Source organism: Acomys minous (genome assembly GCF_964271855.1).
Source record: "Acomys minous genome assembly, chromosome: 12".
NCBI classification, from domain to species: Eukaryota; Metazoa; Chordata; class Mammalia; order Rodentia; family Muridae; genus Acomys; species Acomys minous.
The window spans coordinates 96,447,752-96,471,535 of NC_140493.1; the positions used below are offsets into that span (position 1 = coordinate 96,447,752).

General features: G+C 51.7%; 1 protein-coding gene across 24 annotated transcripts in view; it reads left to right on the forward strand.

Annotated features, from left to right (window-relative positions):
• The window catches only part of MAPT (microtubule associated protein tau), a 96,268-nt gene that overhangs the window by 33,914 nt on the left and 38,570 nt on the right, over positions 1-23,784 (forward strand). For 9 of the 24 annotated variants that reach the window (XM_084750035.1, XM_084750039.1, XM_084750033.1 and 6 more), the window contains exon 2: positions 13,563-13,675. In XM_084750035.1, coding sequence (XP_084606161.1) covers positions 13,576-13,675 — 100 coding nt within the window. In that variant the 5' untranslated portion in view covers positions 13,563-13,575. Of the gene's footprint in view, positions 1-13,562; positions 13,676-18,113; positions 18,201-21,484; positions 21,572-23,784 lie in introns of all 24 variants that reach the window. The other 15 variants (XM_084750038.1, XM_084750020.1, XM_084750041.1 and 12 more) reach the window with 3 other exon arrangements.

Sequence of the window (23,784 nt, forward strand, 5' to 3'; positions counted from 1 at the left end):
GGAGCCGGCTTCTTATTTTCCCTTTGCCACTAACTGGCTGGGCCACTTCTCACATCTGCCTTAGCCTCATCACAGAGACATCCTCCTTCCTTCCCACAGAGAAGGTAGACCCTGGACCTGAGGCCATTTCTTTTTCTCCTTTGAGGTTTTTCAAGACAGGGTCTCTCTATGTTGCCTTGGCTGTCCTGGTCTCCAGAGATCCTCCTGCCTCTGCCTCCCGAGTGCTGGGATTAAAGGCGTGTGCCACCACCATGCCCGGCCCTCCTTTAATTTTATGACTGGGAAAAGCACGGCCAAGCACTTGGCTCTGTCTGGACGAGAGCAAAGTGCCAGCATAGGGCAGCTGCCAGGGTGACCTCCCGGAGCAGGTCAGCAGCCGATGGTGTGCTTGGCCTTGCCCCCTCCCCGAGGTCTTCTCCTCCTCCCAGCAGTCAGGCAGACTCGCTTGGGTAGCCTGCCCCAGCTCTCCTTGCCCCTCCTCCATTCTGTCCCCCTTCTCCTCCTGCTCACAAGGCCAGGGCCTCTTCAAGGCTTCATTATGCAACCTGACGGGGCTCCTGGCCCGAGCGAGACCCTGCCTGGAGCAGTCGTCAGGGGTGGGCCTCCAGGGGGCTCAGGTAGTCACCATCCCTGTCCTCTGGAACCCAGAGATGACAAAACGGAATCTGGAATCTACAGGACTCGGTGGCTTTCCCAACAGCCTCCAAGCCCAAACTTGGGGGGAGATGCTCTTAGTCCTTTGTTAACTTCCTGCTCGAAGGTTCTCGAACAGTCTCTCCCTCCATACCCCACCCCCCCACTCCCCACCCCCCTCACCTTCCTCCCCCCGCCCCCCATGGTCCTTAGGGAGTGGTCCGCTGAAGCTAGCACAGACTTTCATCATTCTTTGGACCTCACATCTCTCCAATATATTCTCTTCCCTACCCCACCCCTCTGTCTCTCTCTTCCGCCTCAGGAAAGCGTGTGTGGAGCACATGCAGGCCTGGAAGTGAGACACGGGAGGAATGTGTGGCGCACACTCTGAGCATCCACTAATCCACTCTCCCACTCATCCATGAAGTGCCTGCCCCATGCCCAAGTATTGAGTGGTTTCCAGCTGTTCAAAATAATTCATCCAGGAATCTCTATCCTCAAGACACTTAGCTTCACCAAAATAAAAACAAACAACAAAAAAACACAACACAACAAACAAACAAAAACACCTGCCGGGTGGTGGTGAGGCACGCCTTTAATCCCAGCTTAATCACAGGGAGGCAGAGGCAGGTGGATTGATATGAATTCGAGGCCAACCTGGTCTACAAAGCGAGTCCATGACAACCAAGGCTATACAGAGAAACCCTGTCTTGCAAAACAAACAAACAAAAAAGACACTTAGCACCAGTGGAAAGCCAGGGGTGGTCTGTGAGGTGATAACCTGCCTGTCCAGCGTCAAGTGGAAGACAAGGAAGTCAGTGATTCCCACATGTGTCTCCAGAAGGAGGCAGGACCAGAGAGACCATCTATGGCTTTCTTCCAAAGTGAGGGGTGTAGTGAAAGATCTGTTCCTGATGCCCCTCAGCTTCCTCTGCAGCCTTGGGGAGGCAGGGGGTCCCTCTGAAGCCCACCTCCATGCCAGCACCTCCCTGGCAGCCTCTGGTCCCCTTGCACACGACCACCTGCCCTTCCCTGGTCATGAACACCGTTTGAATGCACTAACCAGGGTGTGGCATGTGCCCCTCCATGCAGGAATAGTTGATCTGCCAGTCCTGTGGCCCTGGAAGGTCTGGGCGGGTGGGCCACAGGACAGTCTCCATTGGCGAGGCTTTTGTCCTGTCCGCCTCTGCTCTCTGGTGCAGCCCACGTTCCACCGCTGCCCTGCCCTCTGGGATTCCGTCCTCCCATAACCACAACCCAAACAATGGGCAAGCCACTTTGACTGTTTAACAGACAAAATATCCTGAGCGACATAGTTTGAGCCAAAGCCAGATTGACAGCAGGGAAAGGAAATCTGTGTACAAGCCATTCCTCGGGGTGAGTTGCCTTTTACCCTATGTGTCCAGAGGGTCCTGCTGAGAGTCTGGAGACAGGGAAGCTGAGGCCATCCACACCGGACTCTGCAGGCCAACCGGGAGTCCTCACTTGTGCCCAGGCTCAAAGGGCATCTCTATTTTTAGATGCAGGCAAAGAAAAGAATTGTAATTTCATGCCTCTTATGTAACTTTTGATAGAGGTATTTTGTTGTTAAATTTATTTTTTGTTTTTAGACAGGGTCTTACTACGTTACCCTGGCTGGCCTCGAACTCACAGACCTCCCTCTATGTCTGTCCCACCTCAGTGCTGGGATTGGTCATGAGCCATCACATCCAGTCCTTATGTAACTTTTGAAAACAGCCTCCTCAGGCCAGACATGGTGGTTCACGCCTTTAATCCCAGCACTTGAGAGGCAGAGGCTTTATAGCCTGGTCTATAAAGCAAGTCCAGGACAGCCAAGGCTACACAGAGAAACTCTGTTCTCAAAAAAAAAAAAAAAAAGAAAGAAAGAAAAAAAGAAAAGAAAATAGCCTCCTCAGGCCAGGCGTGCTGCCACATGCCTTTAATCCCAGCACTAGAGAGGCAGTGGCCAGCCTGGTCTACAAAGAGAGTTCCAGGACAGCCAAGGCTACACAGAGAAACTCTGTCTCAAAAAAAAAAAGAAAAAGAAAAAAAGAATGAAAGAAAGCAGCCTCCTCTTCCTCTCCTTTCTTCCTCTTCATCCTCTTCTTTATGTTTTGAGACAGGATCTTGCGATGTAGCCCAGGCTAGCCTTGAATGTGTAATAATTTTACCCAAGGGCTGGTGTTACAAGCCCCCCACCTGTGCAGGGTTTTGCTGGTGGCTCCAGAGTAGAAGTGCAGCGTGAATACAGGTCTCATTGACCAGTTTTCCCTCTTGATATGTGCGTGTGCATATCACACCTACACCCACACATACATACACATATATGCGTGCACGTATATACACACGTATGCACACACACATGCCTTCCAGTGTTTTGTCGTTTTATTACTTTTCCAAGTAGAGTTTCATTTCCTGCTCTGAGCCTAAGTCCTTTGGGCCTCTTTCTCGTTCCCTCCTTCCCTCCGCGCTTTCCCTGCATCCCCTCCCATGAGCCTCCCTGCCTCTGCACATAACACCCATCCAGCCTCTCTTTGGGTCTTTCTGCTGCACGGTCGACACTTGACATCCAGCAAAGCCGACACTTCAACAGCGTGTCCTAGGCCCAGATCCTAACGGCGTGCCGGGCCTCCTTTTCCCATCTCTCCCTCTGACCCAGATTTCTGCTGTGTCCACTCTAAGTGAGCCTGGTCTGCTGTGCCAGCCCGTCCCCCCCCCCTACCGTGGGCCGGACTCTGGTGCAAGCATTTTGTTTTGCCCAAATGAGTGTGTTTCTTGCTCTTTATCAGCTGTCAACACGGCAGATGTTTGAAAACACTGCAGTGAGGAAAACACACACAAGGGGCATCTCCTGCGTCTCCCAAGGGGGTGCCCGCAAGGGGGTGTCTCTCGAGGGGACGTCTCCCAAGGAGGCATCTCCCTGCCACACTTTTGAAAAAAAATGCTTGGCGTTCCTGCAGCCTGAGGATTTTTGTCTTCGCTCACAGGCACTTTCTTCATAAAAGTGATATATTCATGAATAATTTCTACTGTTGCCCTTGCAGGGGCCTTTCTTTGTAGGCCCCTCACCCCTTCCTACATAGTGGTTGGCTTCACGAAGGGTGTGCCAGGACAGGGTTTTGGCATGGTCCCCAGGGTGTCACGGGACCAGAGGATGATCTCACAGAGTCCGCCATCTGCCCTGCCTGGCCAGAGGCTGCATCGGGAGGGCCAAAGGGGCACCACGTGCCCCCGGGTATTTTCAAACAAGAGCCTTTACAGAGAGCTGGCAGTTCATACAATCTTCCTTTTGCTCATGGGTGTTTCTCCCCTGATGAGCTCCCAATTCTATAAAACTCCAGGGGCTTCCGCAGGGGCCGGTCGAACACAGCCCGAAGCAAAGCACAGCCCTGTATGAGGATCTGGGATGAGTCCGGGGATTTGCCCTGAGTTGTTTGATCCGAAAATACGACTATCCCATAAAGGTTCGGTGGCACTGGCGGATGATGAAGCTTTAATGATAATTCCCAGAGAGGGCCCTGATGCATTTTAAAGCACATGTAGTAATTGTTCAACCGCACATCTTATAGACAGACACCTGAGGCTCAGAGAGGGTGCCCTGCCCTGTTGTGAACTGTGTCCCTACTGCCACCACACAGAAGGAAAGGTTGGGGCAACCGGATATGGTGGTACACATCTGTACTCTGAACACTTGAGAGGCTCAGGAATACGGTTCGCTATTCAAAGCCATCCTGGGCTACATAATGATGCCTCCCGCTCCCCCGCCCTGCCCCTCCCCCCCACACCCCACCACCCTCACCTCCACCCCACCCCCCTACCCCACCCCACATCCCTACCCCTTCATTGAAGGGAGCATTCAGACCTCATTGTCCCGGACCTAGGGCGGTGCTTCTTACGAGTGTTTGTTTGTAGACATTAAAGTTTATTTTCTGTCCTTCCAAGACAACACCAAGTTCAGGCCGTTCATTACTAAGAGACAACTGCCGGTTAGCATCGCTGCTGACACCGGGGCCCCTCCCCAGTGCCCCTCAGGACATGTCCTCAGACTCAAAAAATAGGAATGAAGATGACTAAAAAAAAAAAATTGCCACCTTCCCTTCCCCAACTCTCCTCTTGCTTCCCGGGCTGCCTTGTTGTCCCCATCTAATGAAATCCCTCTGCAGAAGGAGCCAATTCGTGTTCCTGTGGCCTGTCAAGCTCCCGCCTCCCCCGCTGCTTGTGGGCAAGTCCCCAGCAGGCTGAGCCTCTGCAGTGGAGAACTCCAGGCTCAGCTCAGCTCTCTGCCTGCCATTAGTCACCCAAGGACTGCACTAGGAGTGAGGGGCCAGCACCCCAACCTTCTCTCACCCCACATCTGCTGAAGCCACCCGAGGGTGCTGGGATACGGGCGCGCCCCACCTTTTGGCCGTATCAGTTGTTACAAAGCATTTCAGCTCAAACAAGCAAACACAATCTCCAGAATCTCTTACTTAAAACCAGAATTGTAGTCAGGCATAGCGGTGTACACCTCTAATCCTAGCAAGGGGCGGGGCTGGAGGGCGGGGCTGTTACGCATGAAGATCTTAAAGTTCAAAGCTAGCCTGGGCTATATAACAAGATATTAAAAAAACAAAAAACAAAAACAAAAACACAAAAACAGCAGAGCTGCCTTCTCAGGCACAATGGGTGACTTTTCTACACTAGTGGGCATCAGCCAGCTGACATCAGCCATGACATCTGTGTGCACACAGCAGCGGCACCTTTCTCTGCAGCAACTTCCGTTCATCTTTTCACACAAATGCTGGTTGTTCTCTTTCGACAGAATCATCCCAGCGCCTCACCACCATGAGTCTCCTCAGTGCATGCTCACATTCTGCTTGAAACTTGGGTCTATTATTGCTCAGTTCTAGACTATTCTATGGTTTTGTTTTTCTTAGATAGGGTTTCTCTGTGTGTAGCCTTGGCCGTCCTGGAACTCGCTTTGTAGACCAGGCTGGCCTCAAACTCACAGTGATCTGCCTGCCTCAATATTCTATGAATATTCTATGAATACCCAGCGAATATTCTATGGTAAACTGTAATGTGATATAACCATGAGCTCAGAAGTTGATGACTGCTGTCTTCCCCTCCCTCCAGCCTTGCAGAGCTGTCCTCCTCCCTGCCTTGCTAGAGAAACAAGTGACAACATCAAAAAAGGATAGATGACTTCTGAGCAGCCAGGACCTGGCCTCATGAGAGGCATGCATTTAAGCCTTGGAGGATGATCTTGTCCTTTAATTGCAGGCTGATCCCCTGGCTCTTCTGTGTCCTGACAGGAGGATTTTCCTCGATGTCTTGGCTGTGGTGGAGGCAAGGTTGCCCGCTGCCCCAGGAGCCTTTGTATGCAAATGCAGAGGAAGAGTTGGAACACAGGCACTGTGGTCAGAGTACAAACCCAAGGAGCAGGTCCTCAGGGGAGGCCAGGGGTCCCCTCCGGTTGAGCCAATGTGCTTATACTCCTTTAGCTGTCATCAGCCACTGCTGATAAGTTATGTAGCCCAGGCTGGCCTGGACCTTGATATGTAGCCGAGGATGGCCTGGCACTCCCTCCATCTCCCAAGTGCTGAGTTTGAACCCTGGCTCTCTTACCTATTTTCTTCGTGGCTTGGGCAAGTGAATCTTTCTACGCCCCCTGTGGAAGCAGGCCCAGTATCCAGCCGTTGTAGGAATAAAGTAAAATCAGTGTCAGGAACCATTCGAAACGTGTTTTCTGCCCTTAGGAGAATCCTGATTGCTGCCTAGAGACCCTGGCAGGTTAGAGGGGAACAGAACAGGGAAAGGACAGAACAGAAGCGGAGGAGAGATGGGCTGCATGAGCTAAAAAGTAGCCGCTTATTAAAGATCTTCTTTCAGCCGGGCGGTGGTGGTACAGGCCTTTAGTCCCAGCACACAGGCAGATCTCTGTGAGCTCAAAGGCCAGCCTGGTTTACAGAGTTCCAGAACAGCTAGGGCTACACAGAGAAACCCTGTCTCTGTGAAACCAAAATAAATAAAGATTTCCTTTCTTTCTGTGGCTGGGCGGTTTACCTACATGTACATATTGCAGCTCGTGTATGGCCGGTGCCCACGGAAGTCAGGAAATGGCATTGGAGCTGCTTGTGGTTGTGTGCCACCGCGTGGGTGCTGGGAGCCACACCTGGGTCCTTTGCAAGAGCAACAAACGCTCTTCGCCACTGAGCCATCTCTGTCCAGCTCTTGATCCTCTGGGACCGGGTCTTACAATGTAGTCCAGGCTGGCCTTGTTCCTGAGTGCTGTGGTCAAAAATAATGCATGAGCTGGGCGGTGGTGGCCCACACCTTTAATCCCAGCACTCGGGAGGCAGAGGCTGGAGGATCGCTGTGAGTTCAAGGCCAGCCTGGTCTACAAAGTGAGTCCAGGATAGCCCAGGCTAACACAGAGAGACCCTGTCTCGGAAAAAACAAAAAAAGAAAACAAACAAACAAAACAAAAACAAAAATAATGCTTGAGAGCAAAGGAGACTGGGAGGTGCCTTGGGAAGCCTACGTCTACTTGCTTTTCAGCATTATCTAACTGATAATCATTTGTTTGTTTGTTTGTTTTAGAGTGGGTTTCTTTAGGGGATGGGGTTGTTTGTTGAGACAAGTATGTATGTATGTAGTATGTGTATATGTAGCCCCGGCTGGTGTCGAATTCCCAGAGATCTGCCTGTTTGTGCCTCCCAAGTGATGAGGTTAAAGGTATATATAACCACTCCTAGTTAGGATTTGTTGTTGTTGTTGCTGTTGTTTAAAAAGAAACAAACAGAAACCAACCCAAATAACTTCTTTACGGACATAATTAACATGCTGTAAATGCCGTGCGTGTTTTCGACAGTCATCCCTATTATTGGAGTCCAGGTTGGTTTTTTGGCGCTTGAAGACTATCCTCCAGTTTGAGTTTTTAACTGAGGCTTAGGGGGTGTTTGAAGACTGTCCTTCCTTCATTTGGAGCAGAATGTGGCTGACGGTGGCAGATCCGCTGAGTCACAAGAACGAGCTAATCCCGGATCTAGCGTCTGGCGCCCCCTAGCGACGCCTTGAGCGCAGCAGAAAACCCCACCCTGCGACGCCCAGGGAACCGTGGTCCAAACGCACCCAGAAAGCTTCTGGGGTCCCAGTCTCCCAGGGTGCTCACCGCTGAGTCACAGGCAGCAGGCCAACCTCACACTGGGCTTTCCCTGAACTCCCCTCCTACTCCCCTTTTACAAAGGAATAATGGGAAACGCAGCCATGTGTGGAAATGGGTTTTGGTGTGAAAAGATCTGAGTTCAAACCCTGCCTGCCCCCAGCTACGCGAGTTAGTCAGCATCTCCAAGCCTCAGTTTCCTCAGTTATGAGAAGGTGCTAATTCTTTCTCTTGACACAGTTGCACTTCAGAAATTATCCTGTAAACTCCAGGGTCTGGAGTTTAGAAGCCTTCGTATTTACTTACCCAGCCACCAAAGGGTGTTGAGGTCCTGTCCTTTGCCCAAGGTGCCCTCAGAAACTCAAGTGCTGGTTAATACGCCGTTTTTGCCAGGAGCAGGACCCAGGCAATGAAGAAAGCCTACTGTAGCTTCATCTCAACCAACTCGGGCAACTTGCAGTCAGGGAAGTTCCCTTCAGAAGGTCTCCCTCAGGAAGAAAGTTGAAGATCTGGGAAAATTAGGGAAGACCAGCGTTTCCTTCTGGAGCCCACAGGGGAGTTCTCATGAGGGAACCGCTAATTGGTATTTGTACCTCTCCTGTTGGGAATCAGGCCCCAGGCCCCAGCACCGTTGGGAACCTTGCTCCCTGGGTAGCAGGGCTGGAAGCCAGCGGCCATCAAGCAGCCAGACTCAAATGTCTTTTCTCACAAGCCGTCAGTCTCTGTGGCCGCCTGCCTGTCTGGGATTCCTATCCCGCCCACCTTTCAAGGTTTATAGAAAGAAGCAGCCCAGGGGAAAATGGCAGATATGTTCAAGGGAACAAGCGGGCTCCCAGGAGAGCTCCCAGAGGGGTCAGTGAGGTGCCCCGTTGCTGAGGGGTCCCTTGTCCGTCTCCTGACACTTTAGAAGGCCACCTGTGATGCCAAATGGGCTATACAAGAAGACAGAAGGGCCGATATCTTTCAGCCAGGGAAGCCACTGTTTTTGGGGGACGGAAGAGCGTGAGGCTTCATCCACACATCCCTGGGCCTCTGAAGGTCTGGGAAATGTATCTGATAGGGTAAAAATAAGGATGGAAGGGGAAGAGCCTTCAAGGGCACCCCAAGGGCCTATGAGGAGCACACAGTGAATCTTAGGGCTCTGAGGCCTCAACCCAGGCAGGTGCCTTTTTGGCTCCTGTGTCTTCAGTATGGGTCATAAGGTTAGGGAAAGAGTCGTTCCCTCTTGCTCTCCAGAGATCTGCTCTTTCTGGGGTTTTGGTCCAATGGATCCTCAAGGGTCTTCCAGAACATTCTTTTGTCTTCCCATCACCACTCTCTCCCTTCCTTCTGCTTTTCCTATGCTTCAGGTGGAGCACAGGGCCTTTGTACATGCTAGACTAGTGCTCTACCACAGAACTACATCCCCGTCTTGGCTTGGATCCTAGGCTAGGATCCTAAGGGCATTTGCCCTCCCAGGACTGGGTCCTTTCCAGCGTCTACAGTTTTTCCCATCCCCCACAAAGGAAAATAGCGGCCCTTGAGATGTGCACAGTTTATTTATTTTACATAGTGAATAGTAGCCTGTGTTTTAAAGGATGATTTAATTTCTGCACAGACCCTGTAATTCATCCTGCTTCCGGAGGGTGTGCCCGGCCCTCCAGCCCTGACCAGAGGGTGGGCTGTGTGCAGAGGGATCATAGGAGCCAGGTCATGGCATGGACGGTGCTGTGCAAGTAGGTTGAATGAGACAGCTGAGCAATCTGGCACACACTGGGCAGTCATTCCCAACAGGTAAACTGCAGGGCATCACCCAAATGCTTGAGTGACTCTTGGCTGTCCAGCTCCTGAGATGGAATGTATGGAAACTTCCAGAAACAGCTGAAGGCAATTCCACATGGAAAGCAAGCAAAACTCCACATTGAGAATACGGGTTATCCACGGCCATAGCACCCTGAATGTGGGTGATCTCATCTGACCTTGGAATCTAAGAAGGGTTGGGCCTGGTTAGTACTCAGATGGGAGAATACAGGGAGGGATGGCAGTGCAGGGATTCCAGCTGATATACATTTGTTTACAGGTTTTTAAAATTACTATTATTGCCAGGTGTGGTGGCGCACGCCTTTAATCCCAGCACTTGGGAGGCAGAGGCAGGCGGATCACTGTGAGTTCGAGGCCAGCCTGGTCTACAAAGTGAGTCTAGAACAGCCAAGGCTACACAGAGAGACCCTGTCTCCAAAAAGAAAATATTTTATTATTATTATTATTATTATTATTATTATTATTATTATTATTATTATTATAGAGAGAGGCTCAGAGGTTAAGAGCACTGGCTGCAGAGGACTCAGGTTCAATTCCCAGCACCCACATAGCAGCTCACAGCTGTCTGTAATTCCAATTCCAGAGGGTATGACACCCTCACTCCGGCATACAGACAGGCAGAACACCAATGCACATAAAACAGTTTAAAGGAAGGAAGGAAGGAAGACAGAGGGAGGGAAGGAGAGAGGGAGGGAGAGAGAGAGAGAGAGGGAGGGAGAGAGGGAGAGAGAGGGAGGGAGAGAGGGAGAGACAGAGAAAGAGGGAGGGAGGGAGGGAGGGAGGGAAGGAGAGAATATACTGGAGAATAGACAGATCTGGTCATGCAAACCTGTAATCCCAGCACTCAGGAGGTTGGGAGTTCAAGGCTCGCCTGGGTCTCAACAGTAAAATGAAGGTCTGCGGAGATGACTCTATGCAATAAACTGCTTGTAGCACAAGCATCAGGACCTGAGTTCGAATCCCTGGGAACCACGTAAAGCTGGACACCAGAGCACATGTGTTTGTAGTCACAGTGCTCTTATACAGCAAACTGGAAGACTGAGACAGGGAAATGGCTGAGTGGACATAGCCAGCATCCACACAGAGGTGTACACCGCAGGAAAAAAACAGGAGGCACTGTCTCAAATAATGTGGGGGGAGACAGACTCCCAAGGTTGTCCTTTTACCTCCACCGTATGCTGAGGCACCTAAGCACACATAAGTGGCAGTCACACACACAAGTGTGCATGCGCACTCTCTCACACACCATGATTACGAAGACAATACACTTAAAAAATAAAAGGGGTGTGGTGGTGCAAGCCTTTAGTGCCAGCACTCAGGAGGCAGAGGCAGGCGAATCTGTGTGAGTTTGAAGCGAGCATGGTCTGCATAGTGAGTTCCAGGACAGCCAGGGCTAAGTAGTGAGAACCTCTCTTGAAAAGCAAACAAACAAACAAAAACCAGATTGGAAAAAAAAAAAAAGAAAAAGAAAAAAGAAGGTGGATGGTGCCCAAAGCACCACACCTAAAACAAGTATTCACATATGAACACATGCACCCTCTCTATAAAATTAATAAACAAAATGGAATATCTGTATATTGAAAAAAAAAGTAATCCCACCACTTGGGGAAGGCGGAGGCAGGTGGATCTCTGTGAGTTCAAGGTCAACCTAGTCTACAAAGCAAGTCCAGGACAGCCAAGGCTAACACAGAGAGACTCTGTCCACCCCACCACCACCACCACCACCCCCCAAAAAAAACAAAAGAAAAAGAAAAAATCCATAAAAACAAAGACCCATAAAAAATTAGTAATTTTAGTGGCAATCACAGCACGTGGCAGAAACACTTCCCTAGCGCTTACAGTGTCCCAGCTGCTTGTATTTCCTTTGCTTTTTCAACTTGACACAAGGTAAAATTATCCAGGAAGAGGAACCCCAGTTCATTAAATGCCTCCGCTAGAGTGCCTGTAGGCAAGTCTGTGGGGTATTCTTCTTGATTAATGATTGACACAGGCAGACCTAGCCTACTATGGGCAGTGCCACCACTGGGCAGGCAGTCCTGAGTTGTAGAAGAAAGCAAGCTGAGGGCTGGAGAGATGGCTCAGAGGTTAAGAGCCCTGGCTGCTCTTCCAAAGATCCTGAGTTCAATTCCCAGCAAGCACATGGTGGCTCACAACCATCTATAGTGAGATCTCGTGCCATATTCTGGTGAGCAGCACACATGCAGCAAAAATAAATAAACCTTTACCAGCCAGGTGTGGTGGGCGCACGCCTTTAATCCCAGCACTCCGGAGGCAGAGGCAGGCGGGTCGCTGTGAATTTGAGGCCAGCCTGGTCTACAAAGTGAGTCCAGGACAGCCCAAGGATACACAGAGAAACCCTGTCTCGAAAAAAAAAAGAAGAAGAAGGAAAGAAGAAAAAGGAAAAAAGAAAGGAAGGAAGGAAGAAGGGGAGAGAGAGAGAGAGAGAGAGAGAGAGAGAGAGAGAGAGCGCAGGCCGAGCAAGCCATGAAGAGCAAGAGCAGCAGTCCTCCCTGGCCTCTGCCTCAGTCCTCCCTTCAGGTTGCTGCCGTGAGCTCCTGTCCTGACTTCCCTCCGTGATGTGTGCCCTGCTAGTCTTCAGATGAGATAAGCCGTTTCTTCTCCAATTCGCTTTTGGTCATGGTGTTTCATCACAGCAGTATAAGCCCAGTTGAGGCAACATGACTTGAGTCGCCAGTTAAAAAGGCACAGCCTCGGGGAAGGGGCATCTTTTCTCAAGCAGTTATCTTCTGCAAATACAGCTGCCCTGTTGTCCAGCCCCTTCCCTGTCCCCATGGTGTCGGTCCCTTTACCACAGCCCTCTCTGCCCAGGCACCCAAGCCCCTGCCTCAAGTATACTCGTGGGTTCTAATCCCCCGCCTAACTGCAGTCTAACTTTGAAAGCCAATCTACCATTTTCTAAGCTACTCTTCCCCAGCCTCTTTCCAACTCCTCTACCCAGCGTCTAGTTCTGGCCTTTGAACTCTCCCCGTGGGGACCATGACTGTCACCACCATGCCAGCAGGCACTCTTATGCTCCCATTAACCCTGCACATCGCTGCCAAGTTCACCTTAGGGTGCCTCTTTGGTGCCATCCCTGCCGGTGAGCAGAGTCCAAACCAAGCACTTCGCCTCCTCCAGACGCTGCTGTACCCATCCATCCCTGCCTGGGTGGACATGCAGGGGCCAGAGGAGGGTGCTGGCGGCTGCGGCAGGAACAAACCCGCCTGTCTAGATGCACGGCAAAGGGAAGATGGTCCATTCTACAAAAGCTCCCTTGACTCTGTGCCCATTTTCTCTGTCTCGGGGCTCAGAATATAGTTCAGTTGTCTCCTTGCCTGGGATGCAGAAAAGCCCTGTATCCTATCCTCAGCACCGCATAAACCAGGCGTGCTGGTACCCAGTGTATGTAAAGCACTCCGGAGATGGAACTTCTAGGCCATCTTTGGATGCATAGCTAGTTTGAGGCCAGCCAAAGCTACCTATAACCGTGTCTCAGAGAACATTAAAGAGTCAAGAATCAGAGCCAGGAGCTGGGATTGGGGTAGAGGTAGGGGTGTGGCTTACTGATAAAAGATACATGCTTAGCATGCACAGGGCCCTGGGTTCCAGTGTTCACTACCCGATAGCCAGGCAGGCCTCCCCTTCATCACCCTGGAACTATGTACAAATCAGCAGCACTTCTCAAAGAGATGGAAAGAGTCAGGAATGAGCATAACTCAACTGGCCTCATCTGGTGGTTTTGGATATGAGCTAAGAGGTGGCAGAGGACAGGTCACTTTTGGCAGGACGTTGGATACTCAGTGAGACTGCGCATCAGTCTGCTAGATGGGAAGCCAGGAAACTGAGATGCTCCTACTGTGACTTGCGGGGGGGAGGGGGGGGAAGGTGCCTCTCTCCTTGTCCCCAATTCCACTACCTTAAGAAGTCAGATCCCCGAGCTCTGCATCCCACCTGTAACTCGCTCCCTTGCCTTATTTTTCTCCAGGCTTTAAACCAGTATGGCTGAACCCCGCCAGGAGTTTGATACAATGGAAGATCATGCTGGGGACTACACTCTGCTCCAAGACCAGGAAGGAGACATGGACCATGGTTTAAAAGGTCAGTAGACAGTCATACACAACAGGCCAGTCACAGTGGAACACAGTTGGGTTTGCCTCGGCAGGGGCTGGCTAGAGGGGGTTAAATCCTAGGTTTTAAAGGAGTTGTTAATACCTTGTAGTATTGGAGAAGGGTGTCTTATTAATTTGAATGGGCTAAAAAAAAAAAAAAGTAAGCACTGGAGAAATGGCTCAGAGGTTAAGAGCACTGGCTGCTTTTCCAGAGGTCCTGAGTTAATTCCCGGCAACCACGTGGTGGCTCGTGATCATCTATAATGAAATCTGATACCCTCTTCAGGTGTGCAGGCAGAACAAAATATACATTAAAAAAAAAAAGCAAAGCGTGGTGGCACACACCTTTAATGCCAGCACTTGGGAGGCAGAGGCAGATGGATCTCTATGAGTTTGAGGCCAGCCTGGTCTACAGAGTGAGTTGGGGACAACCAAGGCTACACAGAGAGACCCTGTCTCGAAACCCCTCCACCCTCCAAAAAAGTAAAAGTGTCTGGCTTGGGGCTGGAGAGGTGGTTCAGTGGTTAAGAGCACTTGCTAGCCGGGCGTGGTGGCGCACGCCTTTAATCCCAGCACTCGGGAGGCAGAGGCAGGCGGATCGCTGTGAGTTCGAGGCCAGCCTGGTCTACAAAGCGAGTCCAGGACAGCCAAGGCTACACAGAGAAACCCTGTCTCGAAAAACAAGCAAACAAAAAAAAGAGCACTTGCTGCTCTTCCAGAGGACCTGAGTTTGATTCCCAGCACCCACATCAATCAGCCCACAAAAATCTGTTAACTCTAGTTTTGGGGAACTAACACCCTGTCTCTATGCGGCATTCACAGATTCACACACATATGCATAAATAAAAATAGTGGAGGGAAATTTTAAAGCACGTCTCAAATTTAGTTTAACTAATTAAAACTGCATCAGCCTCTGTAGAGTCTGTAATGTAGTCTTCTGCCTATGCTGACTTGTCCCCGAACTGTCCATTTCAGTATATGCATGTGTTTGGGAGCTGTGTGTGTGTGTGTGTGTGTGTGTGTGTGTGTGTGTGTGTGTGTTTGCAGCAGCGGGGGGTGGGGAGAGGCGGCGCTCAGAGGCACACATACATACTCACAGGAATACAATAAACACACACACACACACATACACACACATACACACACACACACACATACACACACACACATACACACACACATACACACACATACACACACACACACACACACACACACACACACACACACACGCCACTAAGTTCTATGCTAACACTCTCCACACTTCCTCACAAAACAAAATACAGCCAAGGTTGTCCTATTCTAATACAGAACACAGAGAGAGAACACTGCAGTTGCTAACCCTTGGAAGGTGCTGTGAAACAAAATTGTGCCGTCCTGCCCATCACTGTGTTCCCCCAAAGAAGCCAAAGACACCGAAGAGAGAGTCCCGTCAAACTGAATCTTGCTTCTGAGGGTTTAGTGGGAGCTGTTTGTAGATGTGGAGTCGGCAGCTTTGACTTGGGCAGAAGGTAGCACAGTGGAGACAACAGCTCAGGCAAGTGACAAAAGACTGCTTTGACTGCAAGGGACTCCACGCTGGACACCGGAGCCGAGGGTCTGAGTGGGTGCTAAAAGTTGGGATCTGACTAGATCCCTAGGAGTGTACAGAAAGACTGTGGAGTCGGGGAGGTGGCCACACAGGCTCATGAAACAAAAGGGCCTGGTGTGTAGCACTTCCCAGGCCTTCGCAGGGCCTTCCTCTCATCTTCCTCCCCTCTAAGGATGATTCATGTAAATGGTAGGGTTGGGAGTACCTAGTGAGTCAGAGGCCAGCCTAGGGTACATGAGACACTGAAAACAACAACAACAACAACAACAAAAAGGAAATACAAAAGGGGACCTTCTTTGCCTATACTTTGAGTGAAGCTGTGAAGAGCCTCATCGCTCAGGGTGCTTGAACTCCATTGGCCTTTGTTCTTGATGTCCCGCGTTGTCCATAGAACCAGCTCCCCCCCTCCAGCACCCCAGAATCCCAAAATCTCACTGTGCCCCAAGGGACATTAGTCTCCACTGAATGCTCCAGCCACACTGCCACCTAGCAAGTGCCATCCGTGCTCCGTGCTTCCCACCCAATTCATCGTGGCCCTGGCCGGACGGACTTCACGTGCCTCTCTGTCACTCCCTGAGGACCTCACACTATCTTACCTAGTCTAGACCTCCTCGACACAAACCTCAGGTTTACCTCCAGCAGCTTTGTGACCTGAGCAGGCCATCCTCTTTATCCCCAAAGAGGTGTTTGCTTGCTTGTTTGTTGTTTGTTTAAGAGAGGGTGTCTCTGCATAGCCCTAACTGTCCTGGAACTCACTACGTAGCTCTAGCTGGCCTCGAACTTACAGAGCTCTGCCTGCCTCTGCCCCCTGAGTGCTGGGATTAAAAGCATATGCCACCACACCCAGCCCAGGGGCCATTTCTTGCGTTACAGCATTGCCTTGGCAAGCATGGCTCTCAAGCCACTGGCCCCTCACCTGTGTGCGAGAAAACAAGCTACCACAAGTGTACGGCGCCCATCTTCAAGGTGCCTCAGGAGTCAGAAAGACGTGGCCTCCTAGGTAGGCACAGCTCTGTCCTGAATTCTATCAGAATTCTGTTTTCAAGAACAGCGGATTGAATGGGGCTTCAGGTGGGGCCCCTCATTGGGTGCTCAACCTGCCTCTGATGGGGTGTTTTAGTTAGGGTTCTACTGCTGTGAAGAGACGGCAAGGCCAGGGCATCTCTGTTGTTTGTTGTTGTTGTTGTTGTTGTTGCTTTATTCACTTACATCCTGGTCATAGCCCCATCTCTCCTTGCCTCCCAGTCTCCCCCTCCCTCCTTCTCCCCCCTCCCCCTCCCCCCTCCCCTATTCCACAGAAAAGGGAAGCCCCCCACCCCCACCCCCACCCCCACCCCCGTCCCCGTCCCCATCCTCCCCAGCTCAAGTCACATCCAGAACTGAGTATGTCCTCCTCCCCTGTGGCCTGGGAAGGCAGTCCTGCCAGGGGAATGATTTAAAAAAAGAAAGCAACAGAGTCCATGCCAGAGACAGCCACCTCCCCTCCTCCAAGATGCCCGCCTGCTACCTCTGTGTAGGGGGCCTAGGTCCCAGCCCTTGCATGGACCTTGGTTGGTGCTTCAGTCTCAGCAAGCCCCTCTGGGGCACTGGTAAATTGGCTCTGTTGGTCTCCTTGTGAGCTCCTGTCACCTCCAGGTCCTTCTCCCCTGCAACTACAGAGAAAGCATTTCATCGGGGCCGGCTTACAGTTCAGAGGTTCAGTCCATTGTCCTCATGCCGGGAAACATGGCGGCATGCGGGCAGACACGGTGCTGGAGAGGGAGCTGAGAGTTCTACATCTGGATCCGCACGTAGCAAGGAATGATGCACAGGCCAGGCTTGGGCTTCTAAGACCCCAAAGTGACACACACTTCATCCAACAAAGCCATACGCTAACAAGGCCTGATAGCGCCACTCCTATGGGTCCGTGGGGGACCATTTTTATTCCAACAACCACATGGTGGATCATGGGGTGATTCTGGACTCTCCCCCCCCCACCCCATGGCTAGAGTCCATTTGTCCCTCTAATACAATGAGCAGCTGGCTCTTGGAGCCCCGGGAGAGGCCCAGTCAACATCTGCACTGTAACAAAAAAGAAAGAAAGAAAGAAAGAAAGAAAGAAAGAAAGAAAGAAAGAAAGAAAGAAAAAACCCTGCACACTTCTACTGATGCAAAGAGCTACCCTGAGTCCTCTAACCAAAGTGAAGTAAGCACCAACAAAATGACGGCCTCCCACGGTGGGTCTCACAGCCTTTAAGCACAGCGATGCTTACAAAGGCCTAGGGGAGTTAGCAAGGAAAACCCTTCAGCCGACACAGGCATGAAAGCGGGGAAGATCGGCTGCACTGAGCTGAGTGAGGTCACTGAGATGAGTGCCAAGGAGCTGTGACCTGAATGCTAAGAGGCCACTGGGAAGACAGGAGAGGGCTTTCAATATAAGGGTCTTTGCCTCAGTTGGATCTAGGTAGTTAAAAGGTATTATTTTCGTGCTGGGCAGTGGTAGCGCACGCCTTTAGTCCCAGCACTAGGGAGGCAGGGGCAGGTGGATCTCTGTGAGTTTTGGCCAGCCTGGTCTACAAAACCAGTCCAGGACAGCCAGGAAAACACAAAGAAACCCTGTCTCAAATAAATAAATAAATAAATAAATAAATAAGGTCTATCTTCTCCTGCCCAGGAGCAGAGACACAAACCACCACCCCAGGAATCCCAGGAGTGGAGCATGGTTGTCTTTGGGGGTGCTGGTCCCTTCTTGCTTTGATCAAGAAGTTACAGTATCCACATTAAAGGAGTCCCAGCTCAACAGGACGCAGTTCTCGGGTTCCTCTTTAGGTCTGAGGGCTCACTGTATATGTTCCAGACTCTCCCCCACAGCCCCCCGCCGATGATGGATCAGAGGAGCCAGGGTCGGAGACCTCTGAGGCTAAGAGCACTCCAACTGCTGAAGGTGGGGCCTCCCTACCCCCACCGCCTCTTTCAGCCTGCGCTTAGCTTGCTTTTGAGCTACCCTTCCTGCCTGCACTCACTGCTTCCTGTCTTGCTGGCTGTGATGTGCCTGCTCAGTGCTTTGCAGGGCAGTGGGAGCTGGACCCTCTCGCTTTTATGCCTGGCTCAACAGTGCGCGCCTTGAGCGTCATCATCGTGTGTGTGTGTGTGTGTGTGTGTGTGTGTGTGTGTGTGTGTGCGCTCCGGATATCCCATGCTGGGAGAAGCCGGGCTGTGTGGCACAGCTGGGGCTCACACACAGCTGTGTAGGGCTCCCATCTGGTATCCACCACCCTCCGTGACCCCCTCAGAAGCAGCCTCCAGCTTACTTTTCTTTCAGGGATCAACCAAAGCCCAGAATGCTCATTTGGCTGAGGGGGGCCGGGGCAGGCCAGGCATCCCCCCGCTCATGTGTTAAGAATGCTTTTGGTGTGGCGTCTTCATTTCTTGGGCTCTGGATTTCAGCCACGGAGTGTGCGGCAAGTCATCTCTCCTCATCTGTCCGCTTCAGATCCGTGGTGTCTGGCTAGTCGCGAAGCCCCTTGTCTTTTTCCCGAAATGCTCCACGTTATCTCTCTTTGCTTCCCGTGTGGGCCAGTCAAGACTACTGCATTTGGCTGCAGGAACCCCAAAGCCCTGGAAAAGGCGTATCATAAGAAGTCCGCACATGAGCACGGCTCTCCAGTGTCACTTATGTGTCCCTGTGTTCATCTTCTGCCATCCTAAGTGCGTGCACTGTCGCTTCATAGCTGGAAGTTGGCTGCCGTGCTCCCAAACACCGTATCTGCCTTGGAACCACAAACCATGCTGGTGAGATGGCTCAGAGGATAAAAGTGCTTAACGTGCAAGCCTGGCGGCATGAGTTCAAGCCCTGGAACCTTCGTAAAGGAGGAAGGAGCGAACTGACAGTGTCATGGCATGTGCCCATATAGACGCATTATGCACATGTTCCGTAATAATGAACGAAAGCCAGGTGGCCCACACCTTTAATCCCAGCACTCTGGAGGCAGAGGCAAGCAGATTGCTGAGTTCGAGGCCAGCCTGGTCTACAGAGTAAGTTTGAGGACACCCAAGGCTACACAGAGAAACTCTGTCTCAAAAGAAACAAAACAAGGGCTGGAGAGATGGCTCAGAGGTTAAGAGCACTGACTGTTCTGGAGGTCCTGAGTTCAATTCCCAGCAGCCACATGGTGGCTCACAACCATCTATAATGTGATCTGATGCCCTCTTCTGGCCTGTAGGTGTATGTGCAAACAGAGCACGGTATACATAATAATAAATAAATAAATCTTTAAAAAGAAAAAGAAACAAAATAAAATTGAGAAGAAGGAGGAAGAGAACGAGAATGAAATTAAAAAAAAAAAGTACAAAGCAGTCAAAAGGGCCCCGAAGCCAGATGTGTTGCCAGAATTAAGAATTGGAGAGCCATGGCCGGGCGTGGTGGCACACACCTTTAATCCCAGCACTGGGGAGGCAGGTGGATCACTGTGAGTTCAAGGCCAGCCTGGTCTACAAGTGAGTCCAGAACAGCCAAGACTACACAGAGAAACCCTGTCTCGAAAAACCAAACCAAACCAAACAATCCAAAAAAAAAGAATTGGAGAGCTTTTACCTGGCAGTTTCTACTTCTTTCTTTCTTTCTTTCTTTCTTTCTTTCTTTCTTTCTTTCTTTCTCTCTCTCTCTAGACAGGGTTTCTGAGTAGTCATGGCTGTCCTGGACTTTTCTGTAGACAAGGATGGCCTTGAATTCACCTTGATTCCCCCTGCTTCTGCCTCCCAAGCACTAGGATTAAAGGCGTGCACCACCACGCCCAGCAGTTTCCACTTTCATTCGCTGGCCAGAACTGGGTCTCTGGCCACTGTGGGCTGCGAGGCTGGGGATGTTGGACATCTTGCTTTTCAACCCACTGAGTTGAAGAAATCAAAGAAAAAGGAGACTTGAGAACGGCTTTTAACTAACCATCCATAACATCTGTCCTCCGTCTCTCCAGCCTTCCAAGGAGGTTGGAGCGTCCACTCTGAACCCTTTCTCCCGCCTTACACGCTGCTTGGGAATTGTGTTACAGAAAGAGAATTTGGCCTCTGCACCTCCCCCAGCGTCTGCCTGCCTTTGGATAAATCCAGAACATGGCTGTCATGCTCCTGCCAATTGCTTGGCGTGCTGGCTCACCCTGGAGGATGCAGATGGCATGGCCCTTTAGCCTGGTGAGAACATCCCGGCCAGATTTCCTTTGCCCTTCTGAAAACCACTGATGCAAGACACTTCCTGCTCTACCAGTTAGAACAGTTCTGCAAGCTGTCTGCCACCCTGAGAAAGCCCTGACACTCGTTGCCAAACCCGGTGCCGGCTTCCCAAACTCGGCTCTCGGTGCTCTGTCACCATTGTCCCAGAAGACGCTCCCACTCCTGCAGTCTGGACCTGCACATGTGTGGGCCCCACACGTCTCACTCTCACCCTCAGGGAGGGAGGGAGGGAGGTAGTCAGGGCTAGCTGTTTTATCTGCACCAGAGAGGATCGTAATGAAAAATGGCCTTTGTGAACTAAGCTGTGTGGAATTCTGGGAATCTCTTGCAAGCTGGCCCCTCCCCGGGTGTGGCTGGCATACCTGGAGGAGAGGCGGAGGGGTCCGGAGGAACTCTGAGCTAAAGAGTTTGCCTTGAAAAGATGCTGCCCCCAGCTCCTGGCCTGTGATTCCTTCTGTCTCTCGCCTCAGCCAGGCGACGGGATCTGGTCTGGTGGTTGCCGCCTAAGGAACTCTGTGCCTTTTAACTGGGTGTTAGGAGGTTGGGGGCAGGGAGTTAGAACTGGGAGAAGTTTTAAAGGTCACCTAGAGATGGCACTCCTGTTCTGTACATGCGGAAACAAAGGCTCAGCGGGGACAGGGTGCTTACTCAAAGCCTCACAGAAAAGTCTCGGTCTCTTTCCTCACACTGCCTGAGTCGCAGCTGGGCCTCCTGCCCTGCCGTAAAGATCACGTAGCTGCCTTCAGGACTTCATGAGTCCTCTGTAGAACCCCCAGGGATCAGGCTGTGTCCCTTGTAGTGCCTACATGACCCCTCTGGGCTTTCCAGGCAGGTGTCTTGCCGCCTCACTTACTTCCTGGGGAGTGGGGCAGGAAGACTGTGCCCCACCATGCCCCCACCCCCGCTTTGAGCTGGCTTTTCTTGCATGTGGCTGGCAGGTCCCCCCCTCTCTCCCCGCACTGCCCCTGCATACGCAGAAGGGTGTCTATTGGTGGTTTCCAGACGTGACTGCGCCCCTAGTGGAAGAGACAGCTCCCGACAAGCAGGCCGCTGCCCAGCCCCACATGGAGATCCCAGAAGGAACCACAGGTGAGGGTGACCCCCCCCAAGATCCCCAGGGCTGCCAGGGCCCAGCTGACTTGCATGGACAGCTCGTCCTCATAGCCATGTGAAGCTATGTAAATGAGTCTGGCTTCTGGATCTTGGCTGGTTAGCCATGGCTGCCGTGGAGTCTGACTGCTTCCCACAGTAGTGTCCTGACAGCTGCAGGCTCCTGCCTCAGCCAAACGTGTCAAGTAGAGAGGTTCCCAACAGGCTTTTCTGGGGACAGAGGGGATAAACCTCTGCCTTCCTTACACTTTCTCCAGTTGTAGCTGCAGCAAGTGGCAGGTCACCCTTGGGGGACAGATTACCTCAGGGGAGCACCAAGCATGCTGCTGTGACCACGTCGTCACTGCATCCTTCTGAAGGTCTAACAGGATGGTCCCAGAGTTCAGAAGAGTGACCTCACTCCCCCCTATCTCTAGAGCTGAGCTGCCTTCCAACCCTGTCTCTGTAGACTCTTCTACCCATGTGGACGATGGGGAATTGGTCAGAGACGGCACCTCAGCAGAAAGAGCGCTGGGCTTAGGGCGCTCAGCCCTTGTGAGTCATCCTGTGCAGGGCCCTAGGCAAGAGTCGTCACAGCCCAGAGCCCCGCCCACCCCCACCCCCCACCCCGGTGTCCTTCCTCTTGTGTACTTAGTGTGATGACCCTGAGGTGCCCAGTTATCTACCAAGCTCCGCCTGAGCACTGTGGCGACAGCGGTGGGAGCGCCTCTTCCTGAGAACCAGCTCTCTGCCGCTGTGCTAGCTAGTTACTCTTTTCCTTGTGGTGACCAAATGTCTGACAAAGGCGACTTATGGAAGGAAGGGAGGGGTCTGTTTGGGCTCGTGGTCTGACAGGATGGAGTCCACGTGACAGGGAAGGCATGGTGGTGGCGTGACTGGTCGCGCTGCCTCTGCAGTCAGGAAGCGGAGAGCGGTGATTGCGGGTGCTCAGCTGGCTTTCTCCTTTTTCCCCAGGACCTCAGCCCATGGGATGGTGCCACCCATATTCAGGGTAGGTCTTCCCCCCTCAGTTAAATCTTTCTGTGAATACCCTCAAAGACACGCCCAGAGGTGTGTCTCCTAGGTGGTTCCAACTCAGCCTATAGCAAGCTTTCTCTCACACGTTCGCCAAGAATGTTCTCCACGGTGCCATCCCATCTTTCGAAATGTGTTTCCACTTTGCAAAATGACTGACAGTAAGGTCCTCTGAGGCAGGCGGGGTAGATGTTCTTAAAGCATGGCCAGGCCCTCAGCCTTGAGCCTGAAGGATGATTGAAGGCCACAGAGGTGAGATCGTGGGTGACATGATTTTTGTCTCCCGCTATCCCTTTGAGGTTTTGTCATTGAAGAATGTTGTCCTCTGTTTGGGATGAAAATTCTAGATTCTGTTGCCTCTCCTGGGTAATCAGAAATGCTTCCTAGTCTTCATGGCCACAAAACAGCCTTCAAAGGATGGGGTGTAGCTCAGGTGGTAGAGTGCCTGGTTAAGCATATATGAATCCCCACCATGTCATAAATTGAGTTGGGGTTGGGGTTGGTGGGGACATCACAGCTTATATACACTCATCAGAAGGGCCAGTCTGATGTGACAGTCAGGCCCACAGCCTTTTTCTAAGCCAGCCCCTGCTCTGAGCTAGTGTGAGGCAGGCAGGTAGGAGAAGGCAGTGGCTGCTTCCCGCTCTCTTCAGGGTCGTAGAGGGGACCCCCTTCTCTCAGGAAGACTGTATTACCTAGTGGCCAGATACTTGGCAGAGACAACTCTGGGGGAAGAGCTTTGTTTCCAGCTCTCATGGGCTTAGAGGGTCCGTAGTTGTTTGTTTCCTTGGCCTTAGGCGAAAAGAGCGCTGTGGCAGCCAGCTGTGTGTGGTGGAGGAAGCTCTTCACTTCAGGGAACCCAGAGGAGTGTAGAGTTGGGTGTGCTTTCTCCATCTGCTTTTATCCATTGCTGCCCTCAGCCCCCAACCCATTCAAGGTGGGGCCTCCCCTTCAGCTAATTCTACCTACATACGCCGTCAGACATAGAGAGCCACATGAGTACCCCAACAGTCCCCTAGGTGATTCTAACTCTGAGTTGACTGTGAAGATTAGCCACCTCAGAGACGGTTCTCGAACGCTTCCAGAGCTTGCTTTCAACTCCTGTCTCCTGTTTCCATAAAGATGGATTCCTCTGCCTTGGATTCCGGGGGGGGGGGGGTGGGCTGGAGGGAGCAGGG